At 44.0% G+C, this 20628-nt stretch overlaps 1 protein-coding gene across 2 annotated transcripts in view; it reads right to left on the bottom strand.

Annotated features, from left to right (window-relative positions):
• dok4 (docking protein 4) overlaps positions 1–20628 on the bottom strand; it is a 60608-nt gene that overhangs the window by 27111 nt on the left and 12869 nt on the right. The window contains exons 1-3 of one of the 2 annotated variants that reach the window (XM_039614148.1): positions 17969–18551; positions 17670–17884; positions 4625–4959 (exon numbers count right to left, since the gene is read on the bottom strand). In XM_039614148.1, the coding sequence (XP_039470082.1) occupies positions 4625–4690 (66 nt within the window). In that variant the 5' untranslated portion in view covers positions 4691–4959; positions 17670–17884; positions 17969–18551. Of the gene's footprint in view, positions 1–4624; positions 4960–17669; positions 17885–17968; positions 18552–20628 lie in introns of those variants that run through there. The other variant, XM_031738326.2, reaches the window with a different exon arrangement.

Genomic DNA, 20628 nt, shown 5'->3' with positions numbered 1-20628 from the left:
AGTGTGAGAGGACACACAGACCTCAGCAGGGAAATAATCTACACCGACTCTCTTTTTGATACCAAAGCCCTGCTTCTGTTTCAGTTAGGAGTCAGAAAATCCAAGAACATTCATCTTCCTGCTTTTAAAAACGGCGTCACAGGAAAGGCCTATTTTCACTCTGAAGGGTTGCAGCTGTGCTCTCATTGGTTTTCAGTTAAAGACTAAATCTGACCAGATGATGGCGCTACAGAAAAAGTCAGAAGGTCACAGAAACTGCGATTCACACGGTTCGTAAAGAGGGTGTGGCTACGGGGTGATGCTCCCGGTTGTTGGTGATCCCTCTTCCGTCACTGGGACTCAGAGTGGCGTTATAACAGAGGAGATAAAATGATCCTGGATGACATGCACGCCTCATTTCCTGTAAATCCTTCCTGCACCCGTCGCAGATCGCCCCATCGCTAACACTGAACATTAGAGACTATAAAATCAGGATCTGGGTTTTATGACCTGTTATTACTTTATTAAACTTGTTGTAAAGGCTTGTTTCATCCAGACAACCAGGTTCGTTAACAAGCAGCTGCATGTTTGTCACGTTTGCTCATTAGCATAACTGATACCCGTTCATTCCTGCTGTGCGCCATTTGTGGCTGAGTTTCGTTCACAAAGCTGAAAGTAAACAGCAAAAACGAACCCTGCAGAGCTTCACAGGTTCTGCAGCCGCAGATCAAACAGCAAACTAAGCAGAGTCAGCACAAGGCCATCGGTGGATGGACAGGTAAATGCTGTAGCTACCTTCAGGCAACCAAACGCAGCGTGTCGCGTCAGGCAGAATCACAATAAAATGTTTATGGAACTTTTGGATTTTATGTCATTTCAGGCTTGAGTTCATGTTTCTGATTACAGATGTTTGAAATCATAGCAAACACAAACACAGACACAGGTGTTCACATACTTCTCCAGGTAAAATGTGTCTGTGCATGCTGAGTTTACTCCACAGTCTGAACTTCAGTGGTGTGCGGATCGATATGGAAATATCGATTTTAGTCATCTGGGGTAAATTTGCAGTTAATCATTAACAGGAACTATTTTATTGGGACTGTCTAAAGGATTAGTAGGAACTACCCTTCTTCCACCTGTGAAATACGTCTGTATCAATGCATCACGGCTCGCTCACTCTGATCATCGTGAGCAGAGTCGTGTTTGGAGATGTGTCAGCAGAGGCGAGGTTTGTGACACGTGTGGCAAGCACTCAAACCTCGTCAAACACAAACAAAAGTAAATCATAGCACAGAATATGATGATGAGTTTGTGATGAGACGACCTGATGAAGAGGAGGAGAGGAACAGGTGAGGAGACAGATGTCGCTTGTCGAGTCCTGTGGCGCTGAAGGCAGGAACGATCCAGGCGCACAGGGAGAAAACGTGGAGCTGCTGGCGATGAGTAGAACTGTTGCTGAATTTTGGAAAGTGCCTTAGGTTTTTGTTTTTTGTTTCTATGTTTAAGTGATGGGAATTCACCGCATCCACAAAACTACAGATTCCCATTTTTTCAAAATGTAGAGCATTTAAAGTGGATTAAATAGGCTAGGTATCATTAAAATATACAGGGTTTTTGCAGTAAAACAGTTACTGTAGTATTTAACAAATAAAAATAACTAAAATATTTTATACGTAACATAAATAATAACATATAAAATGTTTCTCAGCTTTTATTTTCAGTCACATTTGTTTTTCTTTCCAGATTGACTTTCCAGATTTTTTCATTCTTGCATTATAATTTTTCATAATTAAACAATAAAAAGAAGAAGTCTGATGTCTTGTATTCATTATAAAGGTATAATTTAAAATGCACTACTTTTTATTCAGATTTTGATTAAATTTTAAGTATCAGTATTGGATCAATATTGCCGATACCAGCCTGAATTATACTTGGTATCAGACCGGAAAGGAAATCAGTGTTATCGCACATCTACTGAACCTAGTAGCTGGGCACGGTGCAGCCGCAGTTAGCGATGCTGGCTCTCGGTGTGGAGGGTTTGAATCTGCTGCAACAAGTTTTAGCTGAGTGGGATTTTTCAGCCCAGCCTGACACGTGAAAAAAAGACCATTACTGACCTTATTTCAAGACTTTGACTAACAGTGGCTAACATTGGCTAACAGTGACTAACACTGGCTAACAGTGACTAACACTGGCTAACTGACTAACAATGGCTAACAGTGACTAACACTGGCTAACACTGGCTAACTGACTAACAGTGGCTAACACTGGCTAACATTGTATAACATCGGCTAACACTGGCTAACATCGGCTAACAGTGACTAACGGCGACTAACACTGGCTAACACTGACTAACAGTGGCTAACACTGGCTAACATTGTATAACAGTGGCTAACACTGGCTAACAGTGACTAACAGCGGCTAACAGTGACTAACACTGGCTAACACTGGCTAACATTGTATAACAGTGGCTAACAGTGGCTAACAGTGGCTAACACTGGCTAACAGTGACTAACAGTAGAAAGAGACCGTACAGTAATACAGGTAAACCCCAACAATCAGACTAGGAAGAACCTGACCACAGCAGGAAGGAAAAACTCCCCTTTAACAGCAAAAAACGTCCAGCAGGACCATCCTTAGCTGAGTTCCCCTCTCCTTTGTATGGAGTTCTGACCTTGATTATACTCAGTTTAGTCTTTAGGGTTTTTAGTCATAGTCTTGTCTCCCTGTTAGGTGTTCCTGTTATATCAGAATCAGAATACTTTATTAATCCCTAGGGAAATTATGTATGTTATATGACTTCCCGTTTTATTTTGTTAACCCTTTCAGTTTAGTTTCTCCAGCTGTCTGCACCTGTGCTGTTCCTTGTGTATCTCTGTGTCTTCAGCTTCTCTTCTTCTTTGATGGTGCGTTCGATATAAAATACTGTGATGCTTCTCATTAGTTTGTTTTTCTGCTTTCGTGTTTTACCGTTTGGGCTAACACGAAAGCATTTTGAGTCTACATTATGCCTGCCTGTGTTCAGGCTGCATTTCGGGTCTAGATCCGCACTCCACCACCACACAAACCTCTGACATCATCGTGTGAAATCAGGGATCCAGAAAAATAAAGACTCTCGCTTACACGCATCAAAATCAACCAATCCAAACATCTTCCAAACTTGTAGTTCCAGTCAGTCGTTGCTGGATATTCCAGACCGGGATAAAATGCCGGGCGTGCTAAAGTTGACTTTGAATTTATTTTAAGATGACGTCCAGCAGTGCTGCTGCTTTTCTGATATTCAATCGCACCCAGAAACAAAGTGATCCTTTCCCAGCGTTTGTTCTGTGCACTGAAAAAGTTTGAATGAGCCAGCAGGAGCAGAAACCACCCACAGTTCCTCTCTGTGTCTCACATTTATGAGCAAGGCTTTAGAAAAACTCTGGAACAAACAGAGCGGTCAGTGTAGGTCAGGCAATAAAACTCAACAGCATTATTTCCCACAGGCCACATTTTTCTTTATATGCAATCCATTACCTGAGCTAAAACTTAAGGACGTGAAACTTTATTCGGGTAATATCAGAGTTCACACAGGAGTGGGAATTTCCTGCGTCCCCTCTGAGAGCTGTTCACTCAGCTCTGGGAGCTGCGATAGCAGCGCGACCATTATTTGAAGCGAGCCAGCGAACAGAACCTGACTCTAATTGATTTGCGTTCGTTCCATAATATAAGTCGTGCAGAGTTGAACTGCGCCGCCTATGCCGTCTGAATGCAACTCACTCGAATTAGCATTCTCTGTGCAGCTGATGTGGAGACGTGAAACTGGATCCCGGGGCTGTGAGGAGACCCGCTCTGTCTCCAAACCCAGCGAGAGCAAAGTGAGGCTGGACTGAGCTGCTTTTCCAGGACAGTAATATTCAAGGTGATGGTCAGTGCAGTGGGACAGCCTCAGGCAATGTCTGTATTTACACCCCACACCCACACATAACTTCATCTACGGCCTGTAAGCTCCGGCTGAGCCCGGCAGGCTTGCTCACACCGGGCCGGTGAGGTTCATAAGTGGCCTGACATCATTAAGACATCAGCGTAAATCCAAAAACTACTCCTGTGTGACGGGACTCTGCTTTTGCTGCTGTCTGCAGCTTCTTTTGGGACCATTTGGTTTTTCACAGCTGTGAGCATCAAAAAAGAAAATCCCTTCACTTCTCCACAGACGGCCAGAACAGGAAGTGAGAAAATACATGTTTATCAGCATGTCTCAGTTTCACAGCCACATCCATCGTGCCCACATCTAAGCACTATTTTTTGGTTTTATATGTCTTCCTGCTGATAAAGACCTCCACCCCATCGCTGTTCATACTACACCCATGTAATTATCTTAAAAAATACAAATAAGAAAACACAGCAATGATTACTACGACATTTTTCAGGGAAAATGAGCCAACAGAACTTTTTCTGTAGTTTTCTGTATTCGTGCTGACAGGTTTCTTTCATTTCTTTATCACATAGAAAAACTGAGCTGTGCTGCTGAATTTTCACTTCTTTTTCCTAAATTCGGACAGCTCAGGGATTAAATGTGCAGTTAAACATCTTTACACTGACACTGTTTCACAGGCCCGGCCTCTGACGATCATGTTTAAATGGAAGAGCTGAAACGCCCACTCACCCCCAGCTTGCGGCTGCGCATGCGTACGTAGCCCTGCTTGACGATGTCATTGAAGTTGGAGGCCATCTTTGAAGGCCGCAGCACTGGAGACCATCCAGATGTTTCCTCCTTCACTCGTTCAGCTTCTGTCACTGACAGTCCGTCTGTCTTTTCTTGGACTTTTCCACTTGAAAGTAAAAAAAAATCGAACCTTTTCTTCGTCTGTCCTCTTTCACAAAACTCTCAACATCCTCCTCTCTCCTTCTCCTCTCCTCTGGCTGAGGTTCCTCTCCTTTTTGTCTTCCTTCCTTCTCATTCCTTCAGCCTCAGACAGCTCATTTCTCCAGCTGGCATCTCTGAGAAATGGACCGACAGTAAGATGGAAAGAAAGAGGGAGGAGAAATGGATATATGTTCATTATTCATTGAAGAGCGAGGTGCACAACATTAACGTGCATTATTCATGCCGCTGGCACACACTGAACTCTGAGGGGAAGCATGCAATGGGATTGTGCTGAATGTACAGTTTCCCGTGTGTCTGCTTGGATTTCAGTTTCCCTGTTTGATTGTTTGAGTTTGTGTGTGTGTGTGTGTGTGTGTGTGTGTGTGTGTGTGTGTGTGTGTGTGTATTGCACAGTGACATAAAGGAAACCAGAGGAGGCAGCTTGTATTAGACGGCGCTGAAACCAGGAAATAAAAAATCTGATGGTTGGAGTCGTTGATATAGCGTTAAGTCTCTAACAGAGCTCACTGCATCAAATTAAAGTTGATTACGTTGATTAAGTCATGAGGTGGAGGGTCAGCCGGCTTCCATCGCGCTACATTTGCATTTCAAACAGCCCGATCTCCTCGTGCTCTCCGTTCAGCAGTCATTATGAAGTTACAGCATTTTCACTCCGACGTGTAAACACAGATCTGCCGTCATCATTTGTCCCCGTGAAGCTGATTCAGTGTTAACAGTCACTGCTTTAATGTAAATGTGAGTCTGATGCAGTTGTACTCTCGCTGCAGCCGCCCACGACTCTGATTTGCTCGCCGATTCAAAAACATCTGGTGTTTGATTTCTGCCGGCCAATTCATACTAGAGATGGCACGATACCACTTTTTTATGTCCGATACCGATACCGATATCATAAATTTGGATATCTGCCGATACCGATATTAATCCGATATAGTGTTTTTTTAATCAATAAAACTGTTTTTTTAATATCTTGCTGCATTTTGTATAAGTTCATACTCAAGTTTAAATAAACAACAACACTAAAGCTATTCTGTTATACCTGTATGTAAAAAATACACTGCACCCAAAATATTTCATAGTTCAGCAACACTGATCAATCTAATAAACTTAAACCTACTCCATCCTCCCTATTCTGGTATTTTAAAGAGTACTTAGCAGAAATATTAAGCAACCTAACTAATAGGGTTGCAAACTCCCAGCAAAAAAAAAAAAGGGAACCACCCCCACCCTCCACCTCATGATGCTTAATCAACGTAATCAACTTTAATTTGATGCAGTGTGAAAAAAAATGCACAGAATTAAATTATTTTTCAAGAATAATTAAATAGATTCAACATCTTTCTTCAACAGAATTGCAGACTGCACAGATGGTACCTTCCCAAAGGAAAAAGTACTATAGCTTACTAGGGTATATTAGACTTAACAGTTACTATATACAGTAATGGACTTCTATACATTTTACATCAGATTAAAACTTTGGGTGTAAGATTCAGATAATTATTTATTAAAAGCTAGACATTTTAAATGAGAATAAGAAAGAAAAGTATGTCTTTGTGCCCCTTTTCCCTGTTCATGCCCTATCGGCCCCCTGGCTACACTTTGCTAGATCCGCCTGCACAGTTACCAGCCGTCAGCTACGTGAAAAGGATCCTGGTGTAGAAAGTAATATTAAATAAATTCTAACAACAGCTTATCAAGCTTAAACGTGCTGCTGTTGTTCAGCCGCTGGTTTCCTCTTTCTGGTGCAAAGTGGGCCAAAACAAACAAGAGAGACGGACTCAAGCGACAGAAAAGCCGATCAGCTGATCATTAAGCAGTTTCACGATTGAAGTAGCGGCAGGAAGGTGAGGGAGAGGCAGTCACTCCATATATCGGTTGTTAAGCTTAACGTGGGAACGCTTTACAAACATTCAGAGATGAACTTACACACTTGCTTTACTTCTCTCTGGGATAACTTCCTCAGAGATGAAATGCTGGATTGCTAGCGAGGCTACAAATACACACAGCAGCTCTATGACGTGAGCGCACTGCTCCAACGTGCTACGGTTATGAGCCGAGTTACGCCGTGTTGCAAGTTTTGTGAGGTGCTTTTTTGATATTTAATGGATCGGATTACATTTTTTATTTTTCACCGATATCCGATCCAGCAATTTACGTCAGTATCGGACCGATACCGATACCTAATATCGGATCGGTCCATCTCTAATTCATACTGACATACATATCTGGATATGTATCTGAGATAAAACGAGGCTTTGTGGAGCTCGTTGTGTCACATATCATGTCTTTCTCTGTCTCATACTGAACATGTATGTAAGGAATGACCATCGAGCAGCAAGACTCCAGTCACGCAGGCAGAGACGGGATTCAGCAAATTGAGTTTCATATTTTTATTTATCAAAGCTTCAACTCGCCAGCTTACATAGCAGCTCTGTGAAGCACAGCAAACCAGGGATCTCTGACTGCTAATTATGCCAGATAAGCCATGCCCACGATCCACAGGGGTGTCTCCACACACCCCAATAAAGACAATCAGCGACATAAACATTTATATATTATAATTTTGAATAAAACGATCACCCCAGTCTATTCCTAATCATATCTTTATATTTCAAACATATCAACCTGTCTGCTGTCTGAAATATGCACGCAGAGCTCTGATGCTCTCTTGGATTGCTGCTGTTTAATCTCTTTATGTTACGGCCGGGATGGCCGGTGTGTTTGTGGACCCAAATGCAGACAACACGAGGGACAGAACTGAAGTTTAACAAAAAGCGATCCTTTATCATGGCTGTCAGAAAAAAGTAGGAAGGAGAAACAATGGTGAGAACTAAACTATGACCTAAACTGGTGAAGCTAAAGCTAGACATGAAAAAACGTAAACATGAATGTGAGCATGAACCTGGAAAAACCGAAACTTGAAAACATGAGATGAATTCCAGGAAACATGACGCGAGGTAAACGACCTGACACTGAACAGAGGGAGACAGAGAACTTCAATACACAGGGAAGTGGAAACACTGGGGAAACACAGCTGGCACAAATGAACACCACAGTGGAAGCAAAACTAAACACACTGAACATGAAAACACAAGACTTTCAAAGTAAGACAGGAAACATGGAGAGATATAAACCGGGACGCACGAGCTTGGTACGAAAGACAGAAAGAGGGAGGAAGCATGAGAGAGAAAGGGAGGATACAACACAGGGGACACGGGAAGAGGGAACGAGACACGACGGGCGTACATGGATGAACATGACAGACGGGGAGACGAGACACCGAGCTGAGACAACATGGAAACAAATATAACTAAACATACAATCAGAGCAAAGAATAGCTCATACTAACTAATAGAAATGAAATATTTTAAACACAAAGAACTACAAAGAAAATCACAACCTCAAAAAGTCACAGCACCACAGTGACAGCGAGGCGGACATACATTTATTTTAAATGAAGTCTGTAGTGGTTTCTGTGTTTGTGTTTTCCTGAGTTTAACTTCCTGTGTTAGTGTTTAGATTTGTGTATTGTTGTATTTGCAGTATCCAGCTTCCTGTTTGCCGTTTCTGTTCGGTGTGAGCCGTCTCTTCTCTCGGCTGGGGTCCTTCGTCCTGTTTTACCTGGACAGCTGTTGTCTGCCTGTGAGTTCTACTTCCTCCCTCTGATCGTCTTTATTGTCTCCCCCTGTATCTCGTTTCCTCAGCTGTCTCTGCTATAAAACAGTCATGCGAATAGTCCCGTCCCCTCTGTGAGTGCTGCTCTGTGAAGCACTGTGCTCCACTGTGTTTCTATTATTTTTCACACACAGGATGTGTCAGTCAGTTGTGTCAGCGTGTGTGTGAGTGATAACGTCGTATGCGTGGGGCCGGGCATTGTGCAGAGATGCACTTCCTTTCTACCACAGGAAGCAGATGGAGGGTGGGGCCGCTGTGCCCAGGTGTTTCTGACCATGCCCACTGAGCACCTGCAACTCAGGACAAAGGCAAGCTAACTTCACGGTGTGCTCCAGTTTCAGGTGTGACGGCCGTGCGTTTTTCAAATTAACCTGTGACCTCACACGAATACAGGAGAGCCGCTCTCACATCCAAACCTCGCCTCGGTCTGCGGATGGTTTGGGCACAGGGACGGGGAGGTGACGGGGAGGCGATGGGGTGTTTCATCTGCTGAGGCGGTAAACCAAGTGTGAAGCACAGCAGAATCACACACGGACACATTTCATCTCCACAGAGCAGACACACTCAGCTCAGTATTGAAGCTGAGACACAATATAATACACTGCAGCACAAATTTATGCATTCATTCATACACATGTGCAAACTGATGTGCATGCACGCCTGACTCTGTGTGTGTGTGTGTGTGTGTGTGTGTGTGAGTGGGAATGTGTGTTTGCCATCAGGCTGGGAGCAGTGGGGCAGACATTTCCCAGAGGGCTCAGTGGTAAATCTCCCTGACAACAGTGGAACAGAGACATTAAAGTTTAACAAGGGGCTCATTAATACACACGCGCACACACACACACACACACACACACACACACACACACACACACACACACACACACACACACACACAGGCTGGCACAGAGGAGGAGAGGCTTATCATTACAGCAGTGTTGGTTTTATAAAGCGGCTCAGGCACAAAAGATAATTAAACACTAAACAAACAGAATATTTGTGCATGAAACACACACACACACACACACACACACACACACACACACACACACACACACACACACACACACACACTGACACACACACACACACACACACAAACTCTCTGACACACACACACACACACACACACACACACACACACACACTCTCTCACACACTGACACACACACACACACACACACACACACACACACACACACACACACACACACACACACACACACACACACACACACACACACACACACACACACACACACACACACACACACACACACTGACACACACACACACACACACACACACACACACACACACACACACACACACACACACACACACACACACACACACACACACACACACACACACACACACACACACACACACACACACACACACACACACACACACACACACACACACACACACACACACTGACACACACACACACACACACACACACACACACACACACACACACACACACACACACACACACAGGCTACAGGTGCATCAGGACAGATGATAAACAGCACATAATGAAAACCCTGTGAGAGCGTATTACGGTGGTTCTTCCTGTGGTTTAAATGCACTCTAATCATTTTTTTACTATCAAATAAGATGATTAACATGAAAGTGGATGCTGGCTGTGGGATCACAGCTCTGAGCATCCCCCTTTAACATCTCTGAGCTCCTTTTTGTCCTCGGTCTATGCTCTCTTCTCTTTCACCTCAGATGGCCCCGCCCTTCCATGAGCCTGGTTCAGTTTCTTCCTGTTAAAACAGAGTTTTTCCTCCGTACTGTTGCCGAGCGCTGGCTCATCAGCAGCAGTGTGATTGCTGGGTTGGGTCCAATCTTTCCGCTCTCCTTGCTTGGAGACCCTGAGGCTGATTCAGAGTCTCGGGTTATCCTAACGATCGTGTCAGCTGGTGGATTGGTAGACTGTGCCGACCACCACACCACTGTGCCGCCCTGCAGCCAGTCTCTACAATAAGAACCTATACGTTGGGTATGAATATGCAACGTACATTAAAGTATTTTTCCTAACAGCTACAAATGGAGCTGCTACCTGATCTGAGACGGAGTCTTGATGGGTTTGTTCACTTCATTGTTTTAAAGAAGGAAAGAATAAAACTTAATGTCCCATCTACACAAACTGTAATGATGCAGAGCTAAGCTAACAGTGGCACGTTAACAACAAAAGAAACATATTATTTTCTCACAGATTTAAAATGAATTAGCTTCAGTTTAGGCTCCTTGAGTCTATTAAACAGGCTCAGGCTCAGATGTTCTCTGAGCCTGAGCCTGCGACACTCAGTATTTTATTGTAATCAGAGCTCTTAGAATTGGAAACTGCAATCGTTCTTGATTTTCATCGTAATTTGATGAATTGTGCAGGCGGTGGAAAGTTCCCGGTGCACGGCCTCCGGGGTAAATCTTCCTGCACAGAGACGCATGCGCTCCATCCGGCTTTCGCATCTGAAGCTGAAGCGTTCCCGACGGAAAACGGAGCTCAGCATCCTCCTCTTCAGTCCACTGAAACCAGTCAGAGTCTCTGTGGACATCAGAGAGCTGTAATGCTAATGTAAGCCCCACCCTTTCTATTTATTGTGTTTAATCACCTCAACATGAAAACGATATGGAAGTCTGTCAATAATATAAACAAGTCTTTATTTCACCGGGATAATCGACCCAGGACTAATTCCACATCCCAGGAAACTCATGGATCATTAACATCAAATATTGATTTTTTCTACTTCTTAACAGCAAAAACACAAAAGAAAAATGAAATGTTTCCAAATGTCTTCAATTTGTGCAAGTTTAATGCTGAGATTGGCCGACTGGCCGTGCTTCCTGCAGACTGAAACAAGTCGCTTCCACAAAAATCTCATTTTAGATGAACGACGTTTAAACAGAAACATAAGTAGATGAAGTATGATCATATGCCAAATATATGTATGAGTAAATGAACAGATGTATAGAAATAAATGTCCAACCTTTCTGAAATCTCACACCTTTGCTTCTTTGAGTGTTTTTAAATGTTTTTTTCTTTTCTATGAAATGTATTTATGAGATAATAAGACTGTTTATGAGAGTAACTTTGGAAAAACTGAAAAAATATAAAACAACTTATATGATTTTTATGTTTGTTTGTGCTGCACAGAACATAAAATCTTTCCTGAATATGAAATTTACTGGAGCTCCGTTGGTGAGCGGCTGTGTATGAACAGGAAGTCAGACACCTGAGCTCAGATTACAAAACAACATCTAGGCCCCAAAACTGAAAACCAAAAACCAAAAACTAAATTTTGAATGTGAAGAATATTAAAAACTGATTTTAACCTTGTTTTATACATTTTTAACCTTTGTTTATATTCACATTTCTGTTGAATATTTACATCTTAATATTGGCGCTGGAGGACTTCCTGTAACCAGAAGAACTAACTGCGTCCAAACGTGCTTCGCCTGCACCGTCAGCATCAACACATCTGAGCTGTGATCGTTTTTAAAAACTCACAGACGCACAAAGAGCCTGTCGAAGCACGCCGGAGATTACGAGGGTCTGACATTGATTCCCTGATGTAGCCTCATTGATCGCACGGTGGCCCTTCCTCTGTGTGTGTGTGTGTGTGTGTGTGTGTGTGTGTGTGTGTGTGTGTGTGTGTGTGTGTGTGTGTGTGTGTGTGTGTGCGTGGTATCCTGCAGAAGCCTGCAGCTCTCACATCAACACACCCGGCGTGCTCAGGCTCCACCGCGCTGAGGGAAGTGTTAAAGATCTGAGTATCGTTGTCGAGCACAGTGTGATGCACTGATGCAGACGCAGCAGCATCTGTCACGACTCGTGTTCAGACTTCTTAGAGAACTTCGGAGGATCTTCACACAGAGAACAATATCAGAGGCAGTCGCTGCACATCAGTACTGAGATTTCTGCTCCTCTCACTGATTCTGAGAGGACAGCTTCCACTGGCAGGCGCTTTCATGGTCTTTGTGTCAGACTTCATCTGCTCCATCGCTGACTCTGAGATTTCTCCTGGTTTGTGTGACTTCTCTCTGGACCTTACTGTTATGCTTTCAGTTTCCCACTTCCTGTTTTATTTTGAAGGTTTAAATCCTGGTGTAGCCACAGACATATGCACACTGTAAATCACAGCTACATGAACTAATGACACACCAGTCAAAACGTTAACTACAGTTGGTGTACACCTGAGTTCCCGCCTCTTACACTTTGCGCTGGCGTAGCATGTGAGTAAATCTGGCCCGTAGCGTACTACGTTAAAGCGCGGCATATTTGTCCTGACCTCTTATCCCCTCCCTCTGTGTTCCCCCCCCGCTCTAGTTCTCCTTCCCTCTCTCACTGATGTTCACCTGTGTCTTATCATCCTCAGGGCGTCTCTCCTGTTTTTTGTCCTGGAGTCTCTCTCGGAGCTTTTGAAATTGATCACTTATGGATTGTGTTTACGCTGTGGACTGGCCTCAGCTGCCCTTTCTCTTTTGTTTACAGCGAGTAATAACGCGCCGTCTCTTTAACTGTCTGTTTCTCTGCACTCGATTTTACAGCAAACACGACACAAAGATGCTTCAATATTTTGTTCCTTTCAAAAAATCTGGCAGCTACTAAATCCCCAACAGGCTGACATTCATATATGTGTGTGTGTGTGTGTGTGTGTGTGTGTGTGTGTGTGTGTGTGTGTGAGTGTGCTGACCTTTATACTCTCCTGAGTATTTTCCTTCCCGGGCTGGCACGAGTGTACATCAAAGATCACATTTGGCCAGCATCTCGGGCTGCACACACACACACACACACACACACACACCCCCCTAATAAAATTACTCACATATCACAGTGAGCCGGGGGGACACACTCGCACAGCCACCTGTCTCTCCAGCCTCTCGCCTGCAGAGAAGTGACTCATGAAATCAGTCGGGCAATCAGCCTCCTTTCCTGCACGCCTGTCTCCTCACCTCCTCTTCTTTTCACTTTTCCTTTCCGCACACACACACACACACACACACACACACACACACACACACACACACACACACACACACACACACCTTCCACCTCCTTGGTTTTCCTTTCTATTCTGATCTTTTCTTTTCTTTTGAACACAATCTGCGTATCTACAGGACGTCAGGTGATTTATCTAAAAGCCTGCATGAATTCTGACACGCACGAGGCCTCGATATCATCTGGACTGTTCTCGCTGGGTTTATCGATCCTTGTCTGGATATCAGCAAAGCCCACCCTGTGGAGTGGAAATGAAATGAAAAATAGAAGAAGATGAAGGAGCTGCTGTTTGTGCAGACTGCTGAGAAACGGTGACAGGACCACGGAGCTGTGAAGATATTTGCCTTTATTGGTCCAACCTGACCCCGAGTTAAATCTGCAGCTGTGGCAGGAATCAAGTTTGTCTGAGTGCACGTGGATGCAGGCCTGCTGGAAAGGCAGTCTGTGTTCTTAATGAGTGTTATGAGTCTGTAACACTGTGACATTACGCATCACTCCATAGCATCACATTACATTCATTACACAGCTGTGTCTGTCCAAACCAGCCCACAGCTCTTCATGAGAAAGTGAGAGCATTTATGGGTTTGACCCGGTAAAAAATGTTGAGTCTGATTCACAAATACACGTCCTCTAAGTTTTGTCCCTGAGCCTGGTTCTGCTGGAGATGTCGTCCTGTTAAAAGGGAGTTTTTTCTTCCCACTGTCGCCAAAGTGCTTGCTCATAGGGGCTTTCTTTGTATTATTGTAGCTTCTTTATCTTACAATTCACTAGCTGGCCCCACGTCCTCATTTGAGGTTTGACAGCGTTTTAGTAGGTAAAGTTGAATGCTTGGACATGAACTGAGCTGCGGTTTGGGGAAGGCCTCGAAGGGGACCAGCGACGGCTCCCGGGCCTGGCAGATCCACATGGACTAAATAGAAATAAAGTTAAAGAATTGAAAACAAGGAGGGAGGGAGGGTGGGGCACATAAACGAGGAATGGACCGCTTGCAGAACTGGGGGAACCTATATCGATGACAACCGGAAGGAGCATGTTTGGAGGCGTGGTCCCGCTCCTGAAATTCCGATACATAATCTCCAATACAAAGCTGCTGAGGCGACTGTTGTTGTGATGTGGCGCTGTGTAAATAAAACTGAGTGGAATGATAAAGCATGGACATTTCTATGCTTCTGTGTTTGTACAGTTAGGACTATAAGTGGCCTCTAATGTGACAGAAGGACACGACACAGTTCATTTCCAGAGCTCACAATCGCCTCATCTGCAGTATTTTAGCGAGGAACGAACAGACTGACGGCTCCGGCGTCAGAGCAGAGGAAGAAACGACGCTGCATTTCAGTGTGTGCAGGATCTGTCACTGAGCCCGAGGACCTCAGAGCGAAGCTGAGCGTTACTGAGCAGCTCTGATTAGGAGGAAGATGCTCTCCGGTCTCCCTCAGGCTGCATCACCGGCAGCCTCAGTGAACGCCTTCTAACATTTACAGTCTGTTTATCTGACAATGAAATCTGCTCCCTGTTTCACTTCATCCCACTGTGAGCGAGCAAATGACAAGAGGTTTAATTCCTATTTGCTCTTATGTTTTATGCAAAGAGTTGTTCATTTATTCATCCGTCCTGCAGCCATGACGAACACTGAAATGCACACAGACAACAGTAAGACATGAGAGCAGAGCATGTGAGCCTCCCCCTGATTCTTGGATTTAAAATTAGTAGTTCCAGCAACAAAGCAAATTTTGCCTGTGGCATTTATGTCTGTGTATGATTTACTGTCAGTTTTAACGTATGAGGAACCAAGTTTTTATAGCAGGTTCCAAACTGCAGCCCAGGGTTAGGGTGAACCCTGATATACTCACAAAACCCAACATGTCAAAATACTGACATACAGGGAACATAAAGCTCTTCATATTTACTGATTTTAGCCTTGATGCACTCAAAAAATTCATGCCCAAAATCCTGACTTTGCCTATTTTAATTACATGTAATTTTGTAAAATATGAATTTGAATGGAATCTAATCAGATATAGTGTACTTGATTTTCATACATTCGGTTTATAGCGGTCAGCTTCCCTGAAGATTAAACATTACAATAAATAATCCTTTGATCAAAATTGTTGCCTCGTGTTTATTGAGGGTGAAAAATAATTTTTCGAGTGTGGCCACGTACCATTTAGGTCTGTAATCAACAGTAAAATGCTTCGAAAACAGGAATTTGAGGCTGAAATGAGAACTTTATAGCTTTTATAACTTTGTTTAAATCGTTAGGCTGTTAGGTCGTCAAAGCAAAATACCCAAAAATCTCAAAACTGACCAATGCATAGAGAAATATTTCTGTCTGCAGGATTCTGTCTCAAGCTAAAATGTGATTTTTTTTTTTTTTTAAAATTTTAATTAATATTATTCTGAAATACTGTTTAATGAAGGACAAACAGGCAAAGACTTCATAAAGCTAGAAACAGCCGTGATTGGTTGGCCATAACTGGAGGAAGAAGGACTGTTAAGCTATCAGCTAATGCTAGTCAGACTGATTACCAGTCTGCCTCCAAAGACTGTACATGAACATCACTCAGGCACAGGTGCATGCTAATTGGTGCTCAGTAACATCCAATTAAAATCATCAAAGTTCACTGTGCACCAAACCTGGAGCTCCGCCTTCTTGGACGGTCTGTTATTACAGTAACAGGTCCAGTTCAGGTGAAGCTAGCAGACAGCTAGCAGCTACAGCCACCTGTGTCACCATCCGCCTGTCAGTCACAGAGGCCACGCCCCTAATAATGCAAACTTTAGGCCTTAATACAATATAACCAGGTGAGTTATAGTACAGGTGTTATGAAGGAGGGAAACAGACCAAACAGTTTGTGTATCAGGCTGTAAACATGTTTGTTTTAACATGGAAGTCTATGGGGACTGACTCACTGCTGCCTCTGCTGGACAGTAGAGGAACTCCAGGTTTCAGTGTTTCAGCATTGGTGTTTTTGTATGTCTGATGTTAAAAAAGCCAAAAAAGGAGGGCTGGTGCACGAGCTCAAGACGTAACAAGACGAGATGATGAGAGAAAAGCGCATGACATGAAAAAAAAAAAACTCGGAGTGTGGAGGTCGGATATTAAAGAGAGAAATTCAGATACTCCTCTTTCCTCTCTCTGCCTCACACTCACACACTCACACACACCCTCATGCCTCTCCCCAGTCCGCCCCAAGGCTAACACTTGGGAAAGCGTCAGTCTGTCTGCTTATAACTATCTGTCACAGATAACGATGGGGATAAACACACACACACACGGACAGGGGCCACAGACAGAGAGACACTCCGTCTCCAGTCTCATATCAGATGGTGACGTGCGCACATGACCAACACACCGACTCCGCCACGCGCACTTTGAGCTATCTTTCACGAGGCGACGCGTCAGACACACTTTTTCACTTCAGAGAAAACGCGACAAACAGCTCGCAGCTCTCCCAGCAGAAGCTGAAATATCTGAATTCATTGTTGGCCTGAGAAAAAACACACACAGGCAGCACTCAGGAAGAAATAATAACTGCATTCGTCTGAAAAGATGTGATTTGGTCAGCAGGACTGATGACACGTTAGGACGTTAAACCTCCCCAGGCGGCCGGGTGTATAGTATCAGTGTGCAGCACAGAGTACAGTGACGGTGACAGCAAAGTGCCAATTATGTTCATTTGGTCGCTCGGCGTGACGTCGCCGGCTCTGAAACAGGCAGAGAGACGTGTCGATACAGAGCAGCTGCTGCAGGGATCTCATTCAGGCCTCTGCTTTTTCTGCTGCGCTCAGGTTAGTGCGGGACACAATAAAGTGCTCCCCTTCACTGTAGAAACACTTTGCTGCAGGCAGGAAGAGTCATACTAACCTCTGACACACACCTGGCCACCAGCAGCACATACAGGAGTAACCTGTGATATATAAACATTTGTGGATCGGCTCAGATCTGGGCTGCACACATTTTGCTATCTAGGTTAGTCTGAGACATCCTCGCCTTTTTTAAATGTCGGGATTTTTCTTAATTGCTTCTTTCTGCCTGCCTTTTTAAGCGCACCTGTGCACGTGTTCACGTCCCAGTTATCTTATCTGGGTCACGGTAGATTCCTTCGACGTGACTCTTACGCAGCACGGTGGTCTTACCAAAGTCGGGATGGGCACGCCCTCCTCCCAGGATCAGGAGTTTGGAGCATCGAGGTTTAATCTGTGGCGTCCCTGATATTTGATGTGCAAACTGTTTTTGTAGGTGACAAAGTGTCTCGAGTTCATTTCACTCCACGTTCCTGTTTCTCCCGCCGGGGACGACGACCTGTGCCGAGAACAGTCCTGACCCGCTGCTCGATTTCGTGCCGCTGAACCTGATAAACGAAATGTTTCATTCATGACGTGACTTTTCCACGACAGCGTCGCCGCTGGATGTAAACAAGCTGACATTTTCTCACCTGTGAATCATTCCCGCAGTTTGAAGACAAATGTCATCAGGAGCTGCTGGAAGCAGACGATGCGCAGAGCTCTGCGTCCTGACAGCGACGATTTGGTTTCATGTTTTTAACTTAATTATCAATCCTCCACTCTGCTTCCACTCAACTGCTGCCAGCCTGTGTTCATACAGTCATGCATAATAGAGCTTCAGCCTGTCCCGCACTTTTATTGGCAGATATCTGAAAGCTTCAGCCTGACTTCGCAGTGAGCCCTGAAATGGAAGCTAATTCTGAAATGCTAAAATAGCAAAAATGTACCGAACAACACGCCGCTGATAAATAATTTACACCAGTGATGATAAATGAAGTTTGAGTGCAAACAAGCTTCCATCTCTTAAATCTGCTGAACATTTCTAATTACTAACATAGAAACATAACGCCGGGCCCAGCACAGCACTGTCAACCTGTTACATTAATATTCTGAAAGGACCTAATATAATATTGGTATTAAACATTATGTCTGTGTAGGGGAGCCTCACTCAGAAACATTTGTCCTCCAAGTATAATTTGAACCATTTCAGTGAAGAACTTGGATTCCTGCAGTCCACACAGAGAGCATTATACACCCAAAGCCAGTTTCACCGTAACTGGACTGCACAGCACAGAAAACCTGGTTAGTGTTTGTTTGGTTTCCCAGGCTAAACGACCAGCCTCTATAAATGACACACGCAGGCTGGCTGCTTGCTACAAACAAACGGAGAGCCGAGCCCTGAGACGACGGCTCCGCCGGAGCACCTGCACAGCTGGAGCTGAGTGCAGACTCAGCTTCACTTGCTGCAGCCCGGCCCATGGCAGCGGCACCGTCCAGTCATCGGCTCCATTTGTGCCGTTTCTCTTGCAGCAGCGGACTCGGTCATCTGGCTCTGATCCACCTCCATCACGTTCATTTGCTGTAAAAATTAAACAGCAAATTGGTTTTGTGTCTTGTTCACTGCTGTGATGACGTGACCTTCACGCTGGTCAGTTTCAATGAGTAACAGGACGAACTGCATCTTTAATGTCCTTATGCGTATGTACATGGAAAACATTCATTACACGCCGACAGGTAGTTTAAAGCCTGAGCGTTAGCATTTCAGCTGATGCTGGTTGTTGAGCAGGAAGTGACGATGGACGATGAGCTGTCAGCCAACTTTATTTATCAGTGTGCGTGCACAGACTGCGTGGGAGCAGCAAGCAGACACACACACCTGTTAATTAGTCCTCAGTAACATCCAATTAAAATCGTAGAATTGAGACCTGAGACCTGGGCAAGGTAGCAGTCACACAAACTCAGTGAACACAGTAAGAAACTGTTGTTTTCCCAGTGGAGGAGAGGACCGCGCCACCAAACCAAGTCTGCAAAGATGAGCCGCAGACTTCACATTTGTTCTGAAACATGAGATACATGATGCACTGAGTCAAGACTCAGGAGGGAGGAGTTATTCCCAAAGTAAAAACTATTTCACTTTGAGCTTCCTGACAAGACTTTTTGTTTTTTATTAAAGCAAATAAAATGCGTCCTGAAACCCTGCAGGACTCCTTTAGTTAGCGCGAGAAAATCAGATTCACGTCCTTCTACACAGATAAACTTCAGTTTACAAGATCGTTTTGGAACCTTTGCATTAAAGACACATAAGGTGAATAAAGCAGCACAATGCTGTTTCCTGTTGGTGGGTTATTTCAGTTTTCTTAGGACAAAACACTGATTTGGATTTTCTAACCATTAAAGTGCATTAATTTATTTAGATTCTAAATGTTCTTCAATCAGCTAAAGACCGAGTTTATTATAAATAGATGAATGATCCAAGGTCACTTCAACATCTGGAATCACTGCAGCATCATACCTGCTCTTTAAAACATTCAAGTTTCATGTAAAACTACAACAGCTTATTACCACACGTGACTGCACATTGAGCACTAACTTCACTGCAAAATATCCCAGTGAGGAATTTGACCTTGAAGGAGAATTTATAAGTTACACAAGGTTTAAGGAGTCGCTAAGTCTTTAAAACATTTTGAGGTTGCTGAAATTCATTCCCAGTTTAAATCATTTCTAAGTAAAATATCTATAATGGATTTAAGATCATGCTTAGAGGCCAAAGCAGGTCTGAAACAGCTGACATGACCCACAGAGACCAATCAGTTTGTGTATCAGGCTGTAAACATGTTTATTCTGCTGGAAAGTTTTAACATGGGAGTCTATGGGGACTGACTCACTGCTGGAGCCTCTAGTGGGCATTTGAGGAACTGCAGGTGTCCCCATATCAGCGGTGGCTTCATTTTCAGCCTTGGAGGTTGGTGCTTGACTGAAATAATTCTCTTTATCAAATTCGAATATTTTTCATAAATAGAAAAAGGGCTTCAAAAACAGCATGAATGATGAAACAATAAAAACAACTGAAGACCAAAAAACAATCAGAGGAGCTGCAAAACATCCACACAGAACTCATCAATGCACCTCAGCTGCAGACGCTAGAGAGCTCCTCACAAACCAGAGCTAAACCCAAAGAGAGCTGCTGCTCCCACAGTGACACTGCTCCACACACACACAGGGCACAGTGGGTAGCACTAACTCCTTGGCAACTGCTGCTGTCTGGTGAGGGCTTGCAAAGTTCAAGGCTACTGAGGGACGTGCCTTTATT

Source organism: Oreochromis aureus, linkage group 1 (genome assembly GCF_013358895.1).
Source record: "Oreochromis aureus strain Israel breed Guangdong linkage group 1, ZZ_aureus, whole genome shotgun sequence".
Lineage (NCBI taxonomy): Eukaryota > Metazoa > Chordata > Actinopteri > Cichliformes > Cichlidae > Oreochromis > Oreochromis aureus.
The sequence above is the reverse complement of the archived record's forward strand: the minus strand, read 5'-3'. Positions and strand labels throughout refer to the sequence as shown.